At 38.5% G+C, this 23,989-nt stretch overlaps 1 protein-coding gene across 12 annotated transcripts in view; it reads right to left on the bottom strand.

The window, feature by feature from the left end:
* Positions 1 to 23,989, bottom strand: part of ERBIN (erbb2 interacting protein) — a 141,777-nt gene that overhangs the window by 74,078 nt on the left and 43,710 nt on the right. For 11 of the 12 annotated variants that reach the window (XM_066376160.1, XM_066376123.1, XM_066376105.1 and 8 more), the window contains exons 2-4: positions 21,746 to 21,793; positions 16,132 to 16,329; positions 12,584 to 12,701 (exon numbers count right to left, since the gene is read on the bottom strand). In XM_066376160.1, the coding sequence (XP_066232257.1) occupies positions 12,584 to 12,701; positions 16,132 to 16,320 (307 nt within the window). In that variant the 5' untranslated portion in view covers positions 16,321 to 16,329; positions 21,746 to 21,793. The remainder of the gene's footprint in view (positions 1 to 12,583; positions 12,702 to 16,131; positions 16,330 to 21,745; positions 21,794 to 23,989) is intronic. The other variant, XM_066376113.1, reaches the window with a different exon arrangement.

The following is a 23,989-nucleotide window of genomic DNA, read 5'->3' as shown; positions in this document are numbered from 1 at the left end:
TAACATGTGCAAAATTAGCTCCTGATTTTTTCATTAAATATTACAATTCCCCCAAATGTCCCCATCTCAGCTGGCAGGATCTCTATCCTTCCACTTGCACAGACCAATGCTGCTGAGGTCATCCTTGATTCTCACTTCACATCCCACCATCAAATCCATCATGAAATCTCTGACTCAATTTTCAAATATATCTACAGTCTGTTCACATCTCACTATTGCCATCACTATCACCTAAGGTCACTGAAATAACATTTTAACAGGTCACAAATATATCTACAATCTGTCTACATCTCACTACTTCCATCAGTATCACCAAAGGTGACTGAAATAACATCTTAACTGGTCACTTTTCACTCCTGTATCCAAAGGATAGCTACATATAACAGGAGTAAACCTTTAAAATAAGTCAGGTCATGCTCTGAATGACCTGCTTAAAACTTCCCAATCGACTCATTTCATGAAGAATGAAAGTCAAAGTCCATACAAATAATGCCTACAAGGCTCTATAGTACTTACTGCTCCAAATCCCTATCATCACTATTCTTATCACCCTCCCATCTTGCTATGTTCTGGCCATCTGATACTCACACATACTGTGGACCCTTGTACCTTACAAACTTTACATTGGCTCTTCCCTCTTTCTGACTTCAAATATTTACATGACTAACTTCCTCACTTCCTCAAATGCTTGCTCAAGTCACTTTTTCTTTGTTCTGTTTTTTGTTTTTGTTTTTAAATGAGAAGAGATAATGCACCCACATGTACCCCAACCGGGATCCACTCAGCAATCCTTGGCTGGGGCTGATGCTCAAATAAATCAAGCTATTTTTAGCCTGACCAGGCGGTGGCGCAGTGGATAGAGCATCGGACTGGGATGCAGAGGACCCAGGTTCAAGACCCCGAGGTCGCCAGCTTGAGCGCGGGCTCATCTGGTTTGAGCAAAAGCTCACCAGCTTGGACCCAAGGTTGCTGGCTCGAGCAAGGGGTTACTCAGTCTGCTGAAGGCCCTCGGTCAAGGCACATATGAGAAAGCAATCAATGAACGACTAAGGTGTAGCAACACACAACGAAAAACTAATGATTGATGCTTCTCATCTCTCTGTCCTTGTCTGTCTGTCCCTGTCTATCCCTCTCTCTGACTCTCTCTCTGTCTCTGGGGAAAAAAAAAATTAGTTCCTGAGGTTAATGCTCGGACCAACCAAGCCATCCTCAGTGCCCAGGGTCAATGCTTGAACCAACTGAGCCACTGTCTGTGGGAAGGGAAGAGGGAGAGAAAGGGGAGAGGAAAGGGGAGAGAAGCAGATGGTCACTTTTCTTGTGTGCCTTGACTGGGAATCAAAGCCAGGATGTCCATTCGCCAGGCCCACACTCTATCCACTAAGCCAACCGGCCAGGGCCTCAAGCCACTTTTGCAATGAGGTCTACACTCAATGCTTGTGTTAGCTGGTCCCGAAAGATGGCTCATTTTATTCTTATACATAAGTATGTAGAATCTGAGTTTTATCTTTGGTTACTTTTAATTTTCTAATGAATGCAATGATCTGTTCCTTTTCCAGTCTCACTTGACTTTAATAGTGTTCCTTCTCTGTCATATACTCCTTTTAATAAAAATTTGACTCTGATATTCAAACAATAAAATGTACTAGATTGGACATTACAAAACACAATTATCCCATCCATATTACTGTTAGGTACAGAAAAACTTTCTTTACTGCTGGGAAAAAGAAAATACTTCCTGACATCTAGAAACTGGCCTCGTACTATCATCCAATTCTTGGTCTTACTATGAACTAGCTGCCTGGAATTCAAAGGGTGGCCTTGGTATCCTGTTGAACTAAACAATTTCACAGAATATTAACAGCAGACCAGGCTATTCTTTGACTACAACAAATCAAGACAAAAACAAATCTGCAGTCATGTCTGAACAAAGACAAAATAGGAACATTATCAAAGCCACAATATACCAAATAACCCCTTCTCCCAACTACTAACTGACTGCTGTTTCTTAACCAATTACAGCTTTAACCTCAGTATAATCTGTTCTCCATATACTATACATATATATGTATATACTATATATACACAAACACATATATGATTCCCAATCATAGAATAACCCCTATTTCTTGACAAAACCCCATCAACAGCAAACACTCATATTCTTAAATCCTCCCAAAATCACCAAATAAAAGTTCAAATCCTATAAGTTCTTTTTAAACAATCTTTTAAAAAGTTTATTTATTGATTTTATAGAGAGAGGAGAGAAAGGGACAGGGAGCAAGAAGTATCAATTCATAGCTGCTTCACTTTAGTTATTCATTGCTTGTCATACATGCCTTGACTGGGCAAGCCCAGGATTTCAAACCACCAACCTCAGTGTTCCAGGTCGATGCTCTATCCACTGTGCCACCACAGGCCAAGCAATAAGTTCTTTTTAAAATACCCTCAGAGACTGCTGTTCAAACCCCTCAGTATGGGTTTTTGCCCAATGCATCAGTAATAAACCCAAACTTTCAACCCCATGAAAATTCCTGATGTTCTCTACTTGGGAAGGCATCAATAATGCAACCCAGATTGCAGAATGTAAGCTAACAGTGGTTACTTACTATTTCTTCACTTTAAAGGTTATGGTAACAAATAGTACATAATTCTAGTCAAAACAATCTAAACCAGAAATGTAAACTCAAATGATTATATTGGTCAAGGGATGAAATGATTTGGATCAGGTACAACAGGAGTGGAAAGGGCTATGGTAAGACAAAATGAGTGCACACCCCAGTTACTCCATATTATTAACATACTAGGCAGTGACCAGTGATCACCAGTCTAAATAATTTTAAGTTCCAGGTCAATTCCTGTAGCAGAAAGATGTAAGCCAGTGATATTCAACCGTTTTCATTTCATGGCACAGATACTAATTACTAAAATTCTGTGGCACTCCAAAAAAATATAGATATTTTTTGCCAATCTGACAAAAAAAATGTTTGATTTTGATTCATTCATGTTGGACAGATAATGTTGTATTGGCTGTTGTCAATTTTTCATTTGACAATTTAAGAAAAAAGAGATCAGTGCCCCTAACTAAATACTCCGATATCACAATTCTAAAAATTCTTGAGGCACACCAGTTAAAAATTGCTGATCTAAGCTACTCTTTCTAGTTTCTCTGCCTTATAATTCCTGGCTTTTATTAACTGTGCTCATACAGGAGAATTAATAACTATACTGTCTTCATTTCTGTTATCTCTCCTCCCCACCAGCTTTCCCTATCAACCACTTTGGCAGTTGTTTTAATCATCATCCTTATTAGTCTTCTCAAAAAGATAGGCCATTTGAACACAGCAGATAACTGCTTTAATACCACTTGCTATTTGCAATGGCTTGGAATAGCAGCTTGGTAAACTTGTTATTGCTTTAAAAAGCTAACAATGAACCAAAACTTTAGAGACAAAGGGGAAGAGTAAATAAAGACTTAAAAATTAACACTTCAGCCCTGGCCAGTTGGCTCAGTGGTAGAGCATCGGCCTGGTATGTGGAAGTCCTGGGTTTAATTCCTGGCCAGGGTATACAGACCAAGTGCCCATCTGCTTCTCTACCCTTCTCCCTCTCCTTTCTCTTTCTCTCTTTCCTTACTGCAGACAAGGCTCCACTGGAGCAAAGTTGGCCCAGGCACTGAGGATGGCTCTATGGCCTCCACCTCAGGCGCTGGAATGGCTTCAGTTGCAACAGAGCAACAGCCCAGATGGGCAGAGCATCACCCCCTGGTGGGCATGCTGGGTGGATCCCGGTTGGGCACATGTGGGAGTCTCTCTGCCTCCCCACTTCTCACTTCAGAAAACTACAAAAAATTTTAAAAAATAACACTTCAGATTTATCACAAAATGCAAATGATAACAAAAATAAATTCCATGAGAAAAGAGATAAAAATTAATGCATTATATTCATTTACTTCCTATTTGGACTGGTCCAAAATGTGGTTAGCAGTCTTCTGAAGGCAGGGAAATGGGAATATTGATAATGCTATATATGGACTGAGAATTAGATTAATTCTCCATATAATAGAAATAATAAACAGAGAAGCAATGATTAGATCCAATTCTCATTCCTAAAAGTGTTTTAAATCACTAAACCATACTACCTGGACAACTGAAAAACACTGGAAGAACTATGCAAAAGATTAGAAACTAAGAAAATCTAAAAGCAAAAATTTTAAATAAGCTTTTAAATAAATACAGCTGTGGAAACATAAATAACATGTACCACATGTTTCCTGCCTCCTTCCAAACAGGACATACAGCTAATGAATATGAAAACAGTATCCAGGCCTGACCAGGGGGTGCCGCAGTGGGTAGAGCGTCAGACTGGGATGCGGAGGACCCAAGTTCCAGACCCCAAGGTCTCCAGCTTGAGCGTGGGCTCATCTGGTTTGAGCAAAGCTCACCAGCATGGACCCAAGGTCACTGGCTCTAGCAAGGGGTTACTTGGTCTGCTGTAGCCCCACAGTCAAGGCACATATGAGAAAGCAACTAATGAACAACTAAGGTGTCGTAACTCACAACAAAAAACTAATGATTGATGTTTCTCATCTCTCTCCGTTCCTGTCTGTCTGTCCCTATCTATCCCTCTCTCCCTGACTCTCTTTGTCTTTGTAAAAAAACAACAAAAAACAAAAAAACAGTATCCAGGAATTTCCAAGATGGCTGCAAAGTAAGTACATGGAAGCTACCCTCACCTGTTCCCAGACTGAAACCAGATTTGCTGCTAAATTACAGAGCATTCAACCTAAATGATTAACCCACTGAAGGGTAGCTGAACTGAAATATAAACAAGGATTTATAGAAGAAGTCACATAGAGACTGGTGAAAGGGGCAGAAACACAGAGAGGGCTGGTCCCACTCCCATGTGCAGCAGCTGAGAAACTGAAGTGCTATCTTGGCTGCCAAATTTACTCGCCCAGAGAACGTGGGGTCTCAAACTGAAATGGAAGAAACTAAAATACCAGATGTAGAGTATAAAGCAATGGTTATAGGGATGTTCAAGGACCTTAGGGGAGGAATGGATGATCCTGGTGAGAAATTAAACAAAGAAATAGTATTAAAAAGGACATTGAAACCCAAAAAAAGAACTGCTCAGAAATGAAGAATACAATATCCAAAATGAAGAATATACTGGAAGGAACCTACAGCAGGTTAGGTGAAGCAGAGGAATGGATCAGCAATTGAGGACAAGATAACAGTAAGCATCCAAGCACAGCATAAGAAAGAGAGAGAGAATTTTAATAAAATGAGGAAAGTTTAAGCAACCTCTAGGACAACAAGGCATAACAACATCCACATCACAGGGGTAAAAGGAGAAAAGAGTGAGAAAGGAATAGAGAACCTGTTTGAAGAAATAATGGCTGAAAACTTCCCAATCTTGGTGAAGGAAAATGTCACTCAAGTTCAGGAAGCACAGAGAGTCCCAATCAAGACAAACCTAGAGTCCCATACCAGAGACATTATACTTAAAATGATAAGGATTAAAGACAAAGAATTAAAAAGAAAGAGAGAGAGAGAGAGAGAGAGAGAGAGAGAAGGAAGAGCCTGACCAGGCAGTGGCACAGTGGATAGAGCATCAGACTGGGACATGGAGGACCCAAGTTCAAAGACCTGAGGTTGCCAGCTTGAGTGCGGGCTCATCTGGTTTGAGCAAGGCTCACCAGCTTGAACCCAAGGTCGCTGGCTTGAGCAAGGGGTCACTCAGTCTGCTGTAGCCCCCCAGTCAAGGCACATATGAGAAAGCAATCAATGAAGAACTAAGGTGACACAATGAAGAATTGATGCTTCTCATCTCTCTCCCTTTCAGTCTATCTGTCCCTATCTGTTCCTCTCTCTGTCTCTGCCACAAAAACAAAAGAGAGAAAGAAGCATCAACTCATTTAACTCAGTTGTGTAGCCACTGATTGTCACATATATAGTATAGTACGTTCTTTCAGGTACACATGAAACATTCTTAAAGACAGGCCACATGTTAGGACATAAAATAAGTCTTAAAATTTTAAGAAGACTGAAATCATACCAAGCATCTTCTCCGACCATTATGGAATGAAACTAGAAATCAACTACAAAAATAAAAAACTGAAAAACATTCAAACACATGTAGGCTAAACAACATGTTATTAAACAATGAATGGGTCAACAATGTGATAAAAAAGAAGTAAAAAATTACCTGAAAACAAAATAAAATGAACATACAATAAACTAAAATCTATGGGACACAGCAAAAACAGTCCTGAGAGTGAAGTACATAGTATTATAGGCATACCTCAAGAAGAAAAATCTCAAATAAACAATCTAACCCTACACCTAAAAGAACTAGAAAAAGAACAACAAACAAAGCACAAAAGTGAGAAGGAAGGAAATAATAAAGATCAGAGCAAAATAAACAAAATACCCGTAGTCTTAAAAAAAAAATCCAATGATAAATAAAACCAAGAGCAGGTTCTTTGAGAAGATAAAGCAGAATGACAAACCTTTAACCAGACTCATCAAGAAAAAAAGAGAGAGGACGCAAATAAATATAATCAGAAATGAAAAAAAAAAGTAAAAACTGACAACACAGAAATACAAAGGATTGTAAGAAAATATTACGAACAAAAATATAGTCTAACAAATTGGACAACCTGCAAGAAATGAATAAATTCCTAGAAACATACAAACTTCCAAAACTGAATCTGAAAGCAGAAAACCTGAATAGACCAATTACAACTAATGAAATCAAAGTAGTAATAAAAAAAACAACTTCTCAGCAAACAAAAATCCTAGACAGGATGGCTTCACAGGCAAATTTTACCAACCACTCAAAGAAATTACACCTATCCTCAAACTATTCCAAAAAATTCCAGAGGAGGAAAAACTTCCAAGCTTATTTCACAAGGTTAGCATTATCCTAACTCCAAAACCACATAAAGATACCACAAAGAAAGAAAATTATATGCCAATATCTCTGATGAACATAGATGCTAAAATCCTCAACAATAAAAATATTAGCAAAGCAGACACAGTAATCCATTAGAAAGATTATACACCATGAACAAGTAGGATTTATTCTAGCATGCAAGGTCGGTACTATAGTTGCAAATCAATAAACATGATGCATATTATATAAATAAAATGGAGGATAAAAAAATCACATGATCATTATTAATTGGTACAGGAAAAGCATTTGATAAAATCCAGCACCTATTTATGATAAAAACTCTCAGCAAAATAAGAATAGGAGGATATCTCAACATAACAAAGGTCATATATGATAAACCTACAGCCAACATAATACACAATGTACAAAAACTAAAAGCATTTCTTTAAGATCAGGATTATCTGCTTTTACCACTCTTATTCAGCATAGTTCTGGAAGTCCCAGCTACAATCAGATAAGAAGAAATGAAAGGCATCCAAATTGGAAAGGAAGAAGTAAAACTGTCATTATTCACAGATGACATGATATTATACACAGAGAAACCTAAGGACTCTACCAAAAAAATACAGGGGGTCCTTGGGTTATGGCAGTCTCGACATACATTTCAAGTTTACAAAGCTCACTCCCATAAAAACTTTAAAAAATTGAGACGTGTTTTGGTTTACGCTGTTAGCATCGTACTTAAGGACTACAAGGCAAACTAGTTTGGTTGTACGCAAAGGCATATCAGTGAGGAAGTTGATGTCCTCCAGTACACTTACCTACTCCATTTTGGACTGTTAAAAGCACAAGTGTTCTGTTTGTGTTAGGCTAGGGTGTGTTTCGACTTACACCAAAATTCAAGTTACATCACTGTCTTAGGAATGGAACTGTGTAGTAACCCAAGGGCCCTCTGTACTAGATATAAGTGAATTTTGCAAAGTAGCAGGATACAAAATTAATACTCAGATATTGGTGGCACTTAAAGATTTTTTATTTATTCATTTTAGAAAAGGGCGGAGGGAGAGAGAGAAAAAATAGGGGGGAAGAGTGTGAAGCATCAACTCATAGTTGCTTCTCATATGTGCCCTTTTTTTTCCTTAAGTGAGAAGCAGGAAGGCAGAGAGACAGACTCCCCCAAGCACCCAACTGGAATCTACTCAACAAACCTCCTATGAGGCAATGCTCTGCCCATCTGGGCCATTACTTTGCTACTTGGCAATGAAGCTATTTTAGTGCCTGAGACGAGACCATGGAGCCATCCTCAGCAACCAGGGACAACTTGCTTCAACCAAGCCATGGCTGCAGGAGAGGAAGAGAGAAACAGAGGGGGGGGGGGGGGGAGGGGTAGAGCAGCAGATGGTTGGCTCTCCTATATGCCTTAACCAGGAATTGAACCCAGGACATCTACACACTGGGCCGATCCTCTGCCCTTGGCCAGGATCTTGTATGTGCCTTGACTAGGAAAGCCTGAGGTTTTGAACTGGCAACCTCAGCATTACAGGTTGATGCTCTATCCACTGCACCACCACAGGTCAGGAAAAATTGGTTGTAATTTTATACATACAAAATAAACACTCAGAAAAACAAAATTAAGGAAATAATCCCATTTACTATTGCAACAAAAAAAAGTAAGATACAGTGGTCCCTTGTCTATAGCGGGGGTTAGGTTCCAGAATCCCCTGCGGTAGATGAAAATCCACGAAGTAGCAACCTTATATTTATTTTATTAGTTATATATATTTTAAGGCTTTATAAACCTTCCCCACACTCTTATAAAAACTTCCTATGCTCTTAAACACTTTTTAAATAATTAGGATACTAAATATATAAAAATACCTGTATACTACAAAATCCCACGATATAGTGAAAAATCCGCAATACAAAATTAGATATATACAATTAAAATATACGTGATACCGTGAGACAGCAAAAAGTGAACTGCAATAGGGCAAGGGATGACTTGTACCTAGGTATAAATTTAACAAAGGGGAGAAAGATCTGTTCTCAGAAAATTATAGGATACTGAAGAAATTGAAGAACATACAAATAAGTGGAAGTATATACTATGTTCATGGATTAGAATAATTAACATAATAAAAATATCCATACCACCCAAAGCAATCTATAGATTCAATACAATTCCTATTAAAATACCAATGGCATATTTCACAGATCTAGAACAACTATTTCAAGAATGTATATGGAACCAAAAGAGACCTCAAGTAGCCTCAGCAATCTTGAAAAAGAAAAACAGGCCCTGGCCGGTTGGCTCAGCGGTAGAGCGTCGGCCCGGCCGGCCCAGCGTGCAGGAGTCCCGGGTTCGATTCCCGGCCAGGGCACACAGGAGAGGCACCCATTTGCTTCTCCACCCCTCCCCCTCTCCTCTCTCTCGGTCTCTCTCTTCCCCTCCCGCAGCGAGGCTCCATTGGAGCAAAGATGGCCCAGGCGCTGGGGATGGCTCTGTGGCCTCTGCCTCAGGCACTAGAATGGCTCTGGACGCAACAGAGCGATGCCCCAGAGGGGCAAAGCATCGCCCCCTGGTGGGCATGCCGGGTGGATCCTGGTCGGGCGCATGCGGGAGTCTGTCTGACTGCCTCCCCGTTTCCAGCTTCGGAAAAATGGAAAAAAAAGAAAAAAGAAAAAAAAAGAAAAAGAAAAAGTTGGAGGTATCATGCTAACTGGTATTAAACTATACTACAAGGCCACTGTAATCAAAACAGCCTGGTACTTGAATAAGATCAACGGAGCAGAACAGAGAGCCCAAAAATAAACCACACCTTTATGGTCAACTCGTATTGGACAAAGGAGGCAAGAATATACAATGGAGTAAAGACAGTCTCTTCAATAAATGATGCGGGGAAAACTGGACAGATATATGCAAAAAACTGACACTAGACCACTAACTTATATCATACACAAGAAGGGGGAGGGGCAGCAAGTGAGGGAGAAAATGGTGGTGGGGGAAGGGAAGGGAAAAAAAGACGAAATCTTACCTTTTGCAACAGCATGGATGGACCTGGAGTTTATTAGTCTAAGTGAAATAAACCAGTCAGAGAAAGACAAATACCATATGATCTCAGTTATATGTAGAATCTAATGAACAAAATAAACTGACAAACAACATAGAAACAGAGGCACGAATACGTGTAAGAGATTGACAGATGTCAGAGGTGTGGGGTGTTGGGGGACTGGATGAAAGAAGGGGAAGGGATTAACAAAAAAATATACTTGACACACAGATAGACAACAGTATGGTGATAGCCAGAGGAAGAAGGGGGTGGGGGCTAGGTGGTGATAAGCAAAATGGGGAGGGTAGAATGGACATGGAAAGAGGCTTTGCCTGGGGCGATGGGCACACAATGCAGTGTGCAGATGATTTTTTATTGATTTGTACACTTGAAACCTGTATGGTTTTGTGAAACAATGTCGTCCTAATAAATTCAATTAAAAAGAAAACAGTATCCAGCATATTAAGATATACTATAAGAGTATTAGATTGAAAAGATATGAACATCTAAAAGGAGAAAACACAAGAACTTAGACACATGACTATAACATCTTATTCAAGACTTAATATGATAGATGAAATATAGCTATATATTTAATATAGTAGAGAAAAACTAGGAGTAATTCAATTTTCTCACTCAGAGCATAAGATGAAAAACTCATCCATTTCTAAATTAGTGGTCATATGAATACTAAAATTTTAATAACTTCAAAATCTAAAAATAATACCTGCATTTAATAACCTTTCTTTTTTTAACTATAATAATATTTGGTATGCAGTAGCATTTGCTATGTGACAGTTCATTATTTATATATATTGGGCTATCCTATTCCATTCTTCACTAATTTTGAATAGAGCACTCCTTGTGTTTAGCATTTATTTTTCATTTAGCACTTATTTCTTGACCACCTACTATGTGCTAGTTTTCTAGAAGCCAGGAAATCATTGGTGCACCACAACATTGTGGTCCAATAATTCCTCCTTAGGCTTCTAGACATTTCTTGACATTGCTAGTTCTACAATACTCTGTGCTACCACTTCCTATTATATAGTCCTCTTTTTTTATTGGAGTTTAAATCTCTTCTATATCTTTATTTTTATTTTGAAAACTGTTTTTAATTGAATTTACTAGGGTGACATTGGTGAATAAAATTATATAGGTATAATTCCATAATATATATGTGTATTATATTGTGTTCACCACCCCAACTACTGTATATTATTCCAATTTTCTTGTTCCACTTATCGACTTAGCATTCTATAGAGCTATTAATAATGGGCTCCATAATTATACTGTTGTTTTCTTGCAAGCTGGGTAAGGACATATTATGAATTTGTGTATGCTGAATGTTAACATTTCCTGACTGACAATCATTCACTTCAATCCATGGATGAAAATAAAATGAGTCCATACTATAGTTTATCCCATTGTTTATTAGACAGTACTCCATCTCCCTTTGCCATTGAGGGCTATTATAGGAACCTGCCTCCTAATTCTGTTTTTCAGGAAATAAAGGCAATTTCAGCACAAATAACTTTTCCAAAAAACCTTTTTCCTGCTTGTCTCTCACCTAGTGCCACTCTGCCCCAAATAACTAGTGAAAAAGACCCTCTCCTTGTTCAAATTTTGTCAGGCTCCTCCGAGCCCTCTTCTTTTTGATATTCCGATCCTGCCAACCCCGCCCATTCAGCAATCATCAGCTTTTTTTCTGTATCTATGAGTCTGTTTGTTTTGTTTACACTATGAGTCTGTTTGTTTTGTTTTGTATTGTTTTTTTAGATTCCACATATAAGTTAGATCATACGATATTTGTCTTTCTCTCTGACTTATTTCACCTAGCATAATGCCCTCTAGGTCCAACCATATGGTTGCAAATGGCTAGATTTCATTCTTTTTTTTTTTTAAGATTTTATTCATTTTTATAGAGAGAGAAGAGACAGACAGTAAAAGAGAGAGAGAGAGACGGTGGGGAGGAGCAAGAAGCATCAACTCCCATATGTGCCTTGACCGGGCAAGCCCAGGGTTTTGAACTGGTGACCTCAGTATTTCAGGTCGACACTTTATCCACTGTGCCACAAGTAAGGTTCATTCTTTTTTATTGCTGAACTATATTTCATGTCTTTTTTTATGTCTCTACATTAATTTATTTCTAGCTTTCAATAAAGTACTCGGTAAAGACTGGTCGCTCAATAAATTAATTTGTTCATATTCAATTTATTTATAATGTTGCACAATTATTTTCACTTTGTAGTACTGTAAATATTTAGAGTCAGTATTGATGGAGTATATTACCTCCATTCTTATAGATATATGAAATTATGTAATCAACAATGGATATCACCGTTATTATTAGATTCTCATTATTAAAACAAATTTAAGGATATATAAATATATATACACATGCATGTATCACAGCTTTTAATCAAAAGGTCTTTTTAATATTTTTACACTTATTCTCTACCTTGCCTTAAGCTCTCATAGATCATTTATATATACATATAAATTTATATATGACAGCTAATATAATACATTACTATCTGACTTCTAATTTTATATTTTTATTTGTTAAAACACAGTAGAAGTCTTAAAATATAACATATTCCCAAGTACAAAATATTTGGAAGGGGGAATCTTACCATTCTTGCTGACATCCAGCTCCCTGAGATTAATAAGATTTGCAATAGATGCTGGTAATGTTGTTAAATCATTGTCTGGCAAACTCAGCTTGTGTAGAGATTGACAGTTAAAAAGTTGCTATTGAAACAAGAGAAGAAAGGATGTTGATTATTTCTTAGGTTCCCCTAAATATTTCATTTATTAACCTTTATAAAAATAAATAGTATTATTAAAAGTGAATAAGGCCCTGGCCGGTTGGCTCAGTGGTAGAGCGCCGGCCTGGCATGCAGGAGTCCTGGGTTCAATTCCCAGCCGGGGCGCACACGAGAGGCGCCCATCTGCTTCTCTACCCCTCCTCCTCTCCTCTCTGTCTCTCTCTTCCCCTCCCGCAGCCAAGGCTCCATTAGAGCAAAGTTGGTCCGGGCGCTGAGGATGGCTCTATGGCCTCTGCCTCAGGCGCCAGAATGGCTCTGGTCACAACAGAGCGATGCCCCGGATGGGCAGAGCATCGCCCCCTGGTGGGCGTGCCAGGTGGATCCCGGTCGGGTGCATGCGGGAGTCTGTCTGACTGTCTCCCCGTTTCCAACTTCAAAAAAAAAAAAGTGAATGAGGCCCTGGGTGGTTGGCTCAGTGGTAGAGCATTGGCCTGGAGTGTGGATATCTGGGGTTCGATTCATGGCCAAGGCACAGGAGAAGCACCCATCTGCTTCTCCACCCTTCCCCCTCTCCTTTCTCTCTATCTCTCTCTTCCCCTCTGGCAGCCAAGGCTCTACTGGAGCAAAGTTGGTCTGGGTGCTGAAAGTGGCTCCATGGCCTCCACCTCAGGCAATAGAATGGCTCTGGTTACAACGGAGCAATGCCCCAGATGGGCAGAGCATTGCCCCCTAGCGTTCATGCAAGGTGGATCCCAGTCGGGCGCATGCGGGAATCTGTTTCTCTGCCTCCTCAATTCTCACTTCAGAAAAATACAAAACAAAAAGTGAATTAAGTTATACCTACACAAATACCAGGAAAGACTGTTTTATGTTCTTATGAAAGTACACATAATCAAACTATGCATAATGATTTACATCCTCACACTTCTGCCCTGAGCAAAAGGCACTTAGAGTAAGTATATGGCTGTATTCTCTGTTGAGGTAGTAAAAAATAAGTGGCTGATAATTAATGTAAATTTTGGAGCTTGTATTTTTCAAGCACCCTTATTCCAAAATGAATGTTTACATAAATTATAAATTCAAATAAATAACTGATTTAAAATTACTTAAAATATAGAATTCTGGTATGGGAGCACAAAATAAATACAGGAGCAAATATATTGCTATGCTAAAATAACAATAATTAAGTGTGACCTAAAAATATATTTACCAAAAGCAGTAGGTAAATGGACTACTTCTAAATTCTATACCAAAAAACTGTATAGAGCATAGAGGATTTTTAAGGCATTACATATACTTACTCTATATGACACCATAATGATGGATGTGTGTCATTCGTTAAACATCTGTCCAAACCCACAGAATGTACATCAAGAGTGAAGTCTAATGTAAACTGTGGACTTTGGGTGATTACAATTTTTCAGTGTAGGTTCTTCAAATACAATAGATGTACTATTTTGGTGGGAGATGTTGATAATGGTGGAGGCTGTGGTTGTGTGGGGACAGAATAGGTATATGGGAAATATCTATACCTTCCTATTAATATTGTTGGGACTCTAAAACCATAATAAAAAGTGAAGTCTTTAAAAAACAAACAAAACTGTTATCAGAATGGCATTATGAAAAAGCCCTATTTAAGAAGAGCATTTCTCCAAAAATGGTAAATCGTTAGTGATTCAGTTATTTGACTACCGTAGCAAGCCTCTCTCTTTCAACAATCCCCAGATTGAGAACCTACTGGTGCTGATTAGAGAAAGGAACTAATCTTCGTCTTCCACAATCTCTAGAACTAGCTAACAAAGAAATTATTTGCTTAAGAACAACACATAATTTAAAAATAAATTACAAAGCAACCTATCATAACCTAGGGAAGTAATTCATAAACATGCAACCCACACCTTTAATACTTTATCCATAGCCATATACAGATTTCTTTGTAAGACAACCTAAGATTTAAAACTAGATTTAAAATATTTTTTTCCAACTGGCCATTGCAAGAAAAGCCTTTTTCAAAACACTGCCATCCAGTAGGCATGTACACACACAAATCTAAACAAATATTTCATGTAACAATGGATATATGCAACGCACACTATTTTCTGTTCCATTAAAATTAGGGTTGCCAGATAAAATACAAGATGCTTGATTAGATTTGGATTTCAGATAAACAATGAATAATTCTTTACTAAAAGTATGTCCTACCTATATATTGCATAAGCCACACTTATATTAAACTATTATTTACTGTTTATCTGGGTGAACTATATTTTTACTTTCTAAATTTGCCAGTCAAAACCATCATAGCTGTCATTTGAAAACACACACATATTAAATTGATTTTTAAGCCGCCCATGCATCTACCCACAGTTTGAAAAACATTCCTGTTTGGGTAGTAAATGGTTCTAAAAATTAAAGCTATTGCAGCTTTTCCATTAAAAAAAAAAGAAACTGAAGGATAAAAATTTAAGGGAAAAAGTAGTCACTGAAAAATTTTAGCTAAGAAGTTGTTAAAATAAGATATTGCAAAGTGCCTGGCCAGGCGGTGGCACAGTGGATAGAGCATTGGACTGGAACTCAAGAGTACCCAGGTTCAAAACCCCAAGGTCTCCAGCTTGAACGCCGGCTCACCGGCTTGAGAGCGGGGTCGTTGGCATGAGCATGGGATCATAGACATGACCCCATGGTCGCTGACTTAAATCCAAGGTTGCTGGCTTAAGCAAGGGGTCACTTTGCCCTGCTGGAACCCTCCAGTCAAGGCATATTATGAGAAAGCAATCGATGAACAACTGAGGTGCCACAAGGAAGAATTAATGCTTCTCATCTCTCTCCCTTCCTGTCTGTCCCTCTCTCTGTCTCTGTCACACACAAAAAAAGATATTTCACAGTAACAAACCAACTTTCTTTTTATAGGTGTTCCTATATTTCAGAAATATTAAGTTCTTTGAAACCTTTCCAAACAAACTGAAATGGAGTAAACAGATAATGCCTCTAAAAAGCTTTTTAACAACCAAATTATAATGTGACAAAAAAAATTTATTCTCAATTACATTAATGCAGATTCATGTTTTATAAAATCTCTAAGAAAAAAAACTAATTCCAATTCTTTGTCTAGTAAAATTTATTGACTGCAAAAACTGTGTAGTCTTATTATCTACCTTAGTGGCGGTAACAAAATTAGAATTAAATATAGAATTTTAACTTATTTACCCAAGTATTCGAGCAGTTAAGATGAAGAGACAGAGCTTAAAAATTCTGTTTTAAAAATATTTGAATTGTGCTGCAAACGTTAAGATAAAATTAAACCAGCCACACATATATATCAGAAGCATTACGGCAACATTGGGAATATCATATTTCTAGGCATAAAAATAACCAAAGCAATTCTAATACCAAAGACAGTATTATTAACATACCTTTGGAAGCTCTTCAATCTGATTTGCATCTAAATAGAGCTCCTCCAAAGTTTTTTCAAAAGTAAAAATTTCTTTGGGAACCTGTTCCAAACTGCAATGAGAATAATCAAGAGTAGTAACGGTCTCCTCTTCTCCTCGCAGGCATCTACACGGTACCAACCGCACAAACAAACTTCGTTTCGTAGTCATTTTTAGACACTGCAAATTCAAATACCAATAAATATAGTTAAAACATACATATATAAAAAGTTTTCAAAAGATTATTCTGATTCACTTATCACAATTTATATATCAGATAAATACCCCCTCTTCTACAATCAATAAAATGCATTTAACATCACTATATTATAGAATTCATATATACTGAACTTCAAACTCAAGCATTTCTGTACTTTACAAAATAATCCATTAAGTAACCATTTATATGCTTCTACAAGTACCATGCTTTATGAGTAGGCTCCTCTTCAATAAGAAAACCCTAATACAACAGAAATTTCTTTGTGACTAAGAGCTCTTTCTTAATTAAGAACTTGACTACAAGCAGTTTTGAGTAGGAACTGAGAATCCAGATATTTCCAGTCTTCCTAACCAGCCACCAGAATCAATCACTCACGCTCAAAATGACTCAAATACAAATAGTCTTTTTTTTTTTTTTTAAAGCAAGAGGGACAGAGAGTGACTGAGAGGAACAGACAGATAGGAAGGGAGAGAAATGAGAAGCATCAAATTTTTGTTACAGCACCTTAGTTGCTCATTGATTTTTCATATGTGTCTTAATGGGGGCCTCCAGTGGAGCCAGTGACCCCTTGCTCAAGCCAGTGACCTGGGGCTCAAGCTTGAGCTTCAAGCCAGCAACCTTTGGGCTCAAGCCAGCGACCATGGAGTCATTTGTATGATCCCATGCTTAAGCCAGCAACCCTGTGCTCAAGCTGGTGAGCCCACACTCAAGCCAGTGACCTTGGGATTTCAAACCTGGGTCCTTTACATATCAAGCTGAAGCTCTATCCACTGCAACACCACCTGGTCAGGCTCAAATACCAATAGGTCTTTACTACTTCTTTAGGGTTTACAAAAATGCTGATGAGCTTCAGGACATACCACCCCCAAATATGGCACCTTGGCATACTGAATATTTTAAATGGAAGGAGAGAAAAAAGCAAAATCAGGAAGGTCACTCTGACCTTGTTCCTCCCTTCTCCCCTGAAATAGGTCATAAACCCTCAGGTAAGAGGTGCCCTCCTGCCTGACCTGTGGTGACGCAGTGGATAAAACATTGACCTGGAACGCTGAGGTCGCCGGTTCAAAGCCCTGCACTTGTCTGGTCAAGGCACATATGAGAGTTGATGCTTCCTGCTCCTCCCCCTTTCTCTCTCTCTCTCTTTCTCACTCTCCTCTCTAAAAAAAAAAAAAGAGGTGCCCTCCTGTATGCAGAGGAAAGGAACAGCCTTCTCTCCAAAAACAAAGATGAATCCAAACAACCAGGCCTTGCTATATCCCTCTATTTACTACACTTACCTGGTCTCTCTGACATATCATATATTTATACGTGCCTGTCCACTCTTTATCAAACCTAGCATAAATACTCAGGTTTTAACAGTTTCATTGTGCCATCATTTCTATATAAAGGCTCAAATGTCACTTAAAACAAAATAATTAAACAAACAAATGTATGCTTTTCTCCTGTTAATCTGTCTTTGTTAATTTAATGTTCAGACACAGCCAGGGACCCAAAGAGGGTCGAGAGAAATTTTTTCTTCTCCTATATATTATGTTGTCAAACATCAAATTTTCTAAAATCTTTGTCTCATGGGGAGGTGTTGGGCAAACAAGTTTGTAGTGTGTTTAGGTTTGCTCACTTGTATTTTGCATTGGTACAGGGCAACATCCTGTGCCTATAGTCTGTTGAAGGCTGTGGGTGCTTGCCCTCAGGGCAGCGGATTGCAAATTGTGGACTGCTTGCTGCCACCATGGGAAGGAGGAAATGTTTGCTATTGTTTGCCTGAGAAGGGATATTTCAGCCAGGCCTGTTTGGCTAGGGAGTGCTGAGGCTGGTAGGTGCATGTGAGTCCAGTGAGTGAGTCTGAGGAGTCCAGGGAAGAGGCTGGGGCTTGGGAGCCCTGAAAGAGAGGGAAACAGTTTTCTTTGCCTGTTTGCTTGTCTGCCGTTGCAAGACTCTAATGAATGGAATGGCCCACCATTTTCCGGTTCAACAGTTGCTTTAACTGTCTGTCCGAATCCAATGAGAACCTGCATGGCCATGGCAATGGCCACTGGCCTTACAGGAGGTAAAATTCAGGATAGTGACTACAGTTAATAAAACTGTATTGCATATTTAAAAGTTGCTAAGAGAATAGATCTTTAAGTTCTCATTGCAGGAAAGAGAATTTGTAACTGTGTGGTGATGAATGTTAACTTTATTGTGGTGATCATTTTATAATATATACAAATATCAAATCATTATGCTGTATACCTGAAACTAATGTCAATTATACCCAAATAAAAACAATAAAAATCTTGTCAATAAATAAATATCCAGAAAAGTTTACTGAATGCTTATTAACAATCTATGTTTATATGAAGGGATCACTAATTAGAATAAACAGTTTTATTGATCTAGTAAAAATTTAATTGCAAAGGGAAATTTAGCTTATAGTTGATGTTTATGAGATAGAAGAGATTTAAAAAAAAAAAAAGGTAAAATGTTTTGTTTAAGAGATTCTAAGACTTTAATTGATAATGAATTAGGGGGACATCTAAGAACAATGGGAAAACAGTCTCATCTTTCTGTCCAATATGGTAATCACCAGACACATGTGGCATTTTAACCCTAAAATTTAAGTTAAACCAAATAAAATTTAAAATCTAGTTTCTTAGTTGCACTAACCACATTTTAAATACTCAATAGCCACATGTGGCTACGACTACTATACTGGATAACAGAAGATACAGAACAGCTCAATTACTGAAGTTCTATTCTATAGGACAACTATGGGGATGTCTCAAAATATTATTCTGGCTTATCATATTATAACTACTGTGCTTATTATATTTATAAAATTTGACAGTATTGAAGAAATAGAAAGTCATAGCCTAAAAATTCATTTTCCAAAAACCATAATGAATTTGAAAACATAATTTCTGAGAATAAAGAACATGAAATCTTATTACAAATATATGTGCCCTGGCCAGCTGGCTCAGTGGTAGAGCATCGGCCTGGTGTGCAGGAGTCCCGGGTTTGATTCCCGGCCAGGGCACACAGGAGAAGCACCCATCTGCTTCTCCACCCCTCCCCCTCTCCTTCCTCTCTGTCTCTCTCTTCCCCTCCTGCAGCCAAGGCTCCACTGGAGCAAAGTTGGCCCAGGCGCTGAGGATGGTTCCATGGCCTCTGCCTCAGGAGCAAGAATGGCTCTGGTTGCAAAAGAGCAACGCCCCAGATGGGCAGAGCATCACCCCCTGGTGGGCATGCCGGGTGGATCCCGGTCGGGCTCATGCAGGAGTCTGTCTGACTGCCTCCCCTGTTTCCAGTTTCAGAAAAATACCAAAAAAAACCCCAAAAAAACAAAAAAAAAAAACCCAAAAAACAAATATATGTAATTTTTTTAAAAAAGCCTATTTTGAATGTTATCATCTGTATAGGGCACCTAAGATATAAAGCAATTAATAGCAAAGAGTAACTGTTAATAAAGATAAGACAACATCCAAGATTTTTCTGTAGTGCAAATCATGAATAAATCATGTATAGTAAGGTACCAAAAAGCTGCAAAATTAATATTGATATTCTAGGAGGAAAGGTCAGGCTTTCCTGTCCGTCTTTCCTTTGGGGAGTGGAGGGAGAAGAATGTAGAAGTTTCTGGCTTATAAGGACAATGGGTCATTTAGTTTTAAATATAAAATAAAGGTTAATTGAGGAACTTCTTCCTCTCAATAAGAGACAGAATTTACATACCACCCTACATTGATTGCGGTTCCTCCTCCCTTCCTGGAATCCTGAGAGTAACATACCTCTAGGCAAAGAGGGGAAATAGATACTAAAAGATTTGTAAATATCTTTGATTATATTACCCTGAAAGTTTTCCTGTCTCTATGGATTCCCTAAACAAATGTTATAAGCTTGTGCCATGATGTCACGCTACCCCCCAGCCTCTGAAATGTATTTGGCACACATGATTTGGGTTTGCAAATGCCCCATGTCAACCATATGTGGCCAGCATATTTAATAAATCTCCTCCTTTAATAAAATCCTTCAAAATTCATCTGGATTTGGTGTCCTACATAAGCCCACAGAATTGAGGTACGGGTACTTTACAACACATGTTGCAGATAGATGTTCAGATACTGCAGAGACAATGAATTCAGAAAATAAAATAGATATTTAGCTCTAGAAAGCTAAAAAAAGAGTTACATCTCAAATGAAAACTTCCTGTGGACATAGGTTATGAAGAGAGAAGTTTAGACCTCAGATTAAATATAGTGGGCCTCAAGCCAAAACAAACATGGACCCCAATTTAGGAGCCTGAAAACTGCTGACTAAATAAAACAGGAGAACCTTAATTATTAAAGCCTGAAAAGTACCATATGAAAGAGAAATAAATGGGTAACAACACCCCAAAAGATCTTCCCTTACACAATACTCTTAAGAAAGTATACCAAAGGGAAAAAGCCTCGCCTGATCTGAACAGGAATTGATCAACATAGATGTAAAGCCAGTAGCCAGGGCCACAATCACAGCCGCCTGGCCCATGCAGGTTCGCATCAGATTCGGACAGACAGTAAAGAAACAATGGAGCCAAGAACTGATGGGCCATTAGCTTTAATCCTAGCTTGCACCAGGCGGGCAAGTAAAAACATACACTGGGCTCCAAAACCCATTCATTCAGTGCTCACAAAGCTACTGACTTATCCGAGTTTCCTAGAATCAAAGGTTTCTAGCTCACCAGCCTTATTCACCTCTGTTCTCCATCTCCTTCCTTCTCCCTGCACAAACTGGCTTTTCCTTCAGCACTCTGCCATCTTGGCTGCTTCTCCTGGCCTCCTCCACGTGGCCTTTCTCTGCTCTCCTCTCTAATGCTAATCTCAGGAACCAAGAGAGCAAGTTCCCGGTCTGCCCCCATTTTATAGTGCAGAAATCCAATATACAAAATAGGGAAGTCTCTAATACAAAGTCACTTATCTGAGGCATAATGGGATTGTACCACCCCACATCAAAAAGGGTAGAAAAGGCTTAGTCCTAAAACCACACCCCAAGCTACAAGGATCCTGCCTGCCCATAGCCCACCCCAACACACATTAATATAATCACACCCATCCCAAGCGAGAAGGGCAACCAATACCATCACCTGGGCAGTGGGCTTCCACATGGGCAGCACCATCTTTAACAAAGTGAGCGTAATATATTTTATCTGCCCAACAATAGACTACTAATTAAAATTTAATGTTGTGATAAAAACCAATTTATAAAACAGACAATATGGTAGACATAAATACTTTCTAATCAAATGGAGAAAGAAAAGCCAGTCAAGAAAAAAGGCATACTAATAATAAGCTAAAACACTTTCTAGCAAATAATAATAATAATAATAAAATAAAAAGAAAAGAAAAATTTAAAGCCACTTACCACTTGGCTGAATTTATCTCCCTGCTGTTTCTTAATTGAGCCAACATTCTATGGAAACAAGCAAAAAAAAAAAAAAAAATTAAAACAATTAGATCTTTATGACTTTAAGGAAAATCTCTTCTAATTTCTCATTTAACTCAAAATGTAAATTAAAATTCTCAAAAATTCAGTGTAAAGTGACACACACAGACTTGTTAGCTAGCTTCTTAACCAGTCATCAGATTATTAATTTTTTTAAGGTTTTCTTTATTCATTTTAGAGAGAGGAGAGAGAGAGAGAGGGGAAAGGTGGGGAGAAATGGTGTTGGTCAAATAAGTTTGTAAATATGATATATATGTTTGCTCGCTTATAGTTTGCATTGGGTGTGGGGGACAGGCTGTAAGCAGGCAGGGTCCTTATAGCGTAAGGCTTAGCTTTAAGACTAAGCCTTTCCTACCCCTTTAATACTAAGATCTTTTCAAAACTAAGCTTTTCCCCACACCCCTGACTGTTGCATGATGTGGGGTGGTGCACTCTCATAAGGAATCCCATTATGCTTCAGATAAGTGACTTTGTATCAGAGACCTCCTTATTTGTATATTGGATTAAAGGTTTTGATTTCTGCACTATAAAATGGGGCAGAGGAGCTCATGCTGGAAGAGGGCAGAGAAAGGCCACATGGAGGAGAGGAAAAGCAGCCAAGATGGCAGAGTGATGAAGGAGAAGCCACTTTGTGCAGAAAGAAGGAGATGGGAAACAGAGGTGAATGGGCTGGTCAGCTAGAAACCTTTGATTCTAGGAAACTCGGATAAGTCAGTGGCTTTGGGAACCCTGAATGGAAAGGGAAGTGTTTTCCCACTGTGTGTATTTCTTGCCCACCAGGTGCAAGCTAGCATTAAAGCTAATGGCCCACCAGTTCTTGGCTCCATTGTTTCATTACCGTCTGTCTGAATCAAATGCGAACCTGCACGGGCTAGGCGGCTGTGATGGTGGCCGTGGCTACTAGCCTTACAAATCGGAAGCATCAACTCATAGTAGTTGCTTCTCTTATGTGCCTTGACTGGGCAAGCTCAGGAATTTGAACCAGCAACTTCAGAATTCCAGGTCCACGCTTTATCCACTGCACCACCACAGGTCAGGCTAATTCATTTGTAAACTATAGAGAGCTCTGCTTTATATAAATAACAAATATCTCTATACCTACCATTAAAATTCCATTTCTTTGAACTTACTGAGAATGATCAAGTTTTTCCAAATAAATAAATTGTAACCGCCAACAATATTTAGTTGTTTTTAACAGTTTTATGTGACAGAAACTTTTAATTGCTTATCAGATTCTATTTCTCCTTTCCAGAATGTTCTTTCAGGCTGGTAACAGACCCCACTAAATACCTACTTTTAAGCTTTCTAAGGCTGGACAGAAGATGGATGAACGACACACTTAAAATCAATGACATATACTCAGAAGTATTGGTGGTGAAATAGGGACTGGTTCTAGGAAAAAAAAAGGGGGGGGGGGGCTTTCCAAATCCAGGACTAGTTGTAAATGTGACGTGTACTGTGCAACAACCACCCTAGAACCTGAAGTCCACAGGCATGAGGATTAAAACCCATCAATAAGGCTGATGGTAGAAACACAAAACCAGCTGTTAACTCTCTAATTCCACTGCCATTAGAATTAGCTAAAATAATACTAATTCTAGATTTCATGGTTTGTAAGAAAACTAAACTGTTTGCTTAAACCATTGTTAAGTTTTCTATACCTGTAGCCAATATACTCCAATGAGAGATAACCTGAAACCCAACATTATATTAATAAAAAGTATATACATAATAAATAGTTTTTCTTGAAAATTCAGTGATATTAATAAATATGTTTCAGAGTTTGTTTGTTTGTTTGTTTGTTTTTAAATAAATTTTTATTTTAATGGGGTGACATCAATAAATCAGGGTACATACATTCAAAGAAAACATTTCCAGGTTATCTTGTCATTTAGTTCTGTTGCATACCTATCACCCTAAGCGAGATCATCCTCCGCCACCCTCCATCCAGTTCTCTCTGTACCCCTCCCCCTCCCCCTCTCCCTCCTTCCCTCCCCCCACCTCCCCATAGCCACCACACTCCTGTCCATGCCTCTTAGTCTGGCTTTTATGTCCCACCAATGTATGGAATCCTGCAGTTCCTGTTTTTTTCCTGATTCGCTTATTTCACCCCACACAATGCTACCAAGACTCCACCATTCCGCTATAAGTGATCCAATGTCA

The sequence above is a fragment of the Saccopteryx leptura genome, chromosome 1, assembly GCF_036850995.1.
Source record: "Saccopteryx leptura isolate mSacLep1 chromosome 1, mSacLep1_pri_phased_curated, whole genome shotgun sequence".
Classification (NCBI taxonomy): domain Eukaryota; kingdom Metazoa; phylum Chordata; class Mammalia; order Chiroptera; family Emballonuridae; genus Saccopteryx; species Saccopteryx leptura.
Note: the sequence above shows the minus strand (reverse complement) of the source record. Positions and strands in the feature narration are given on the sequence as shown.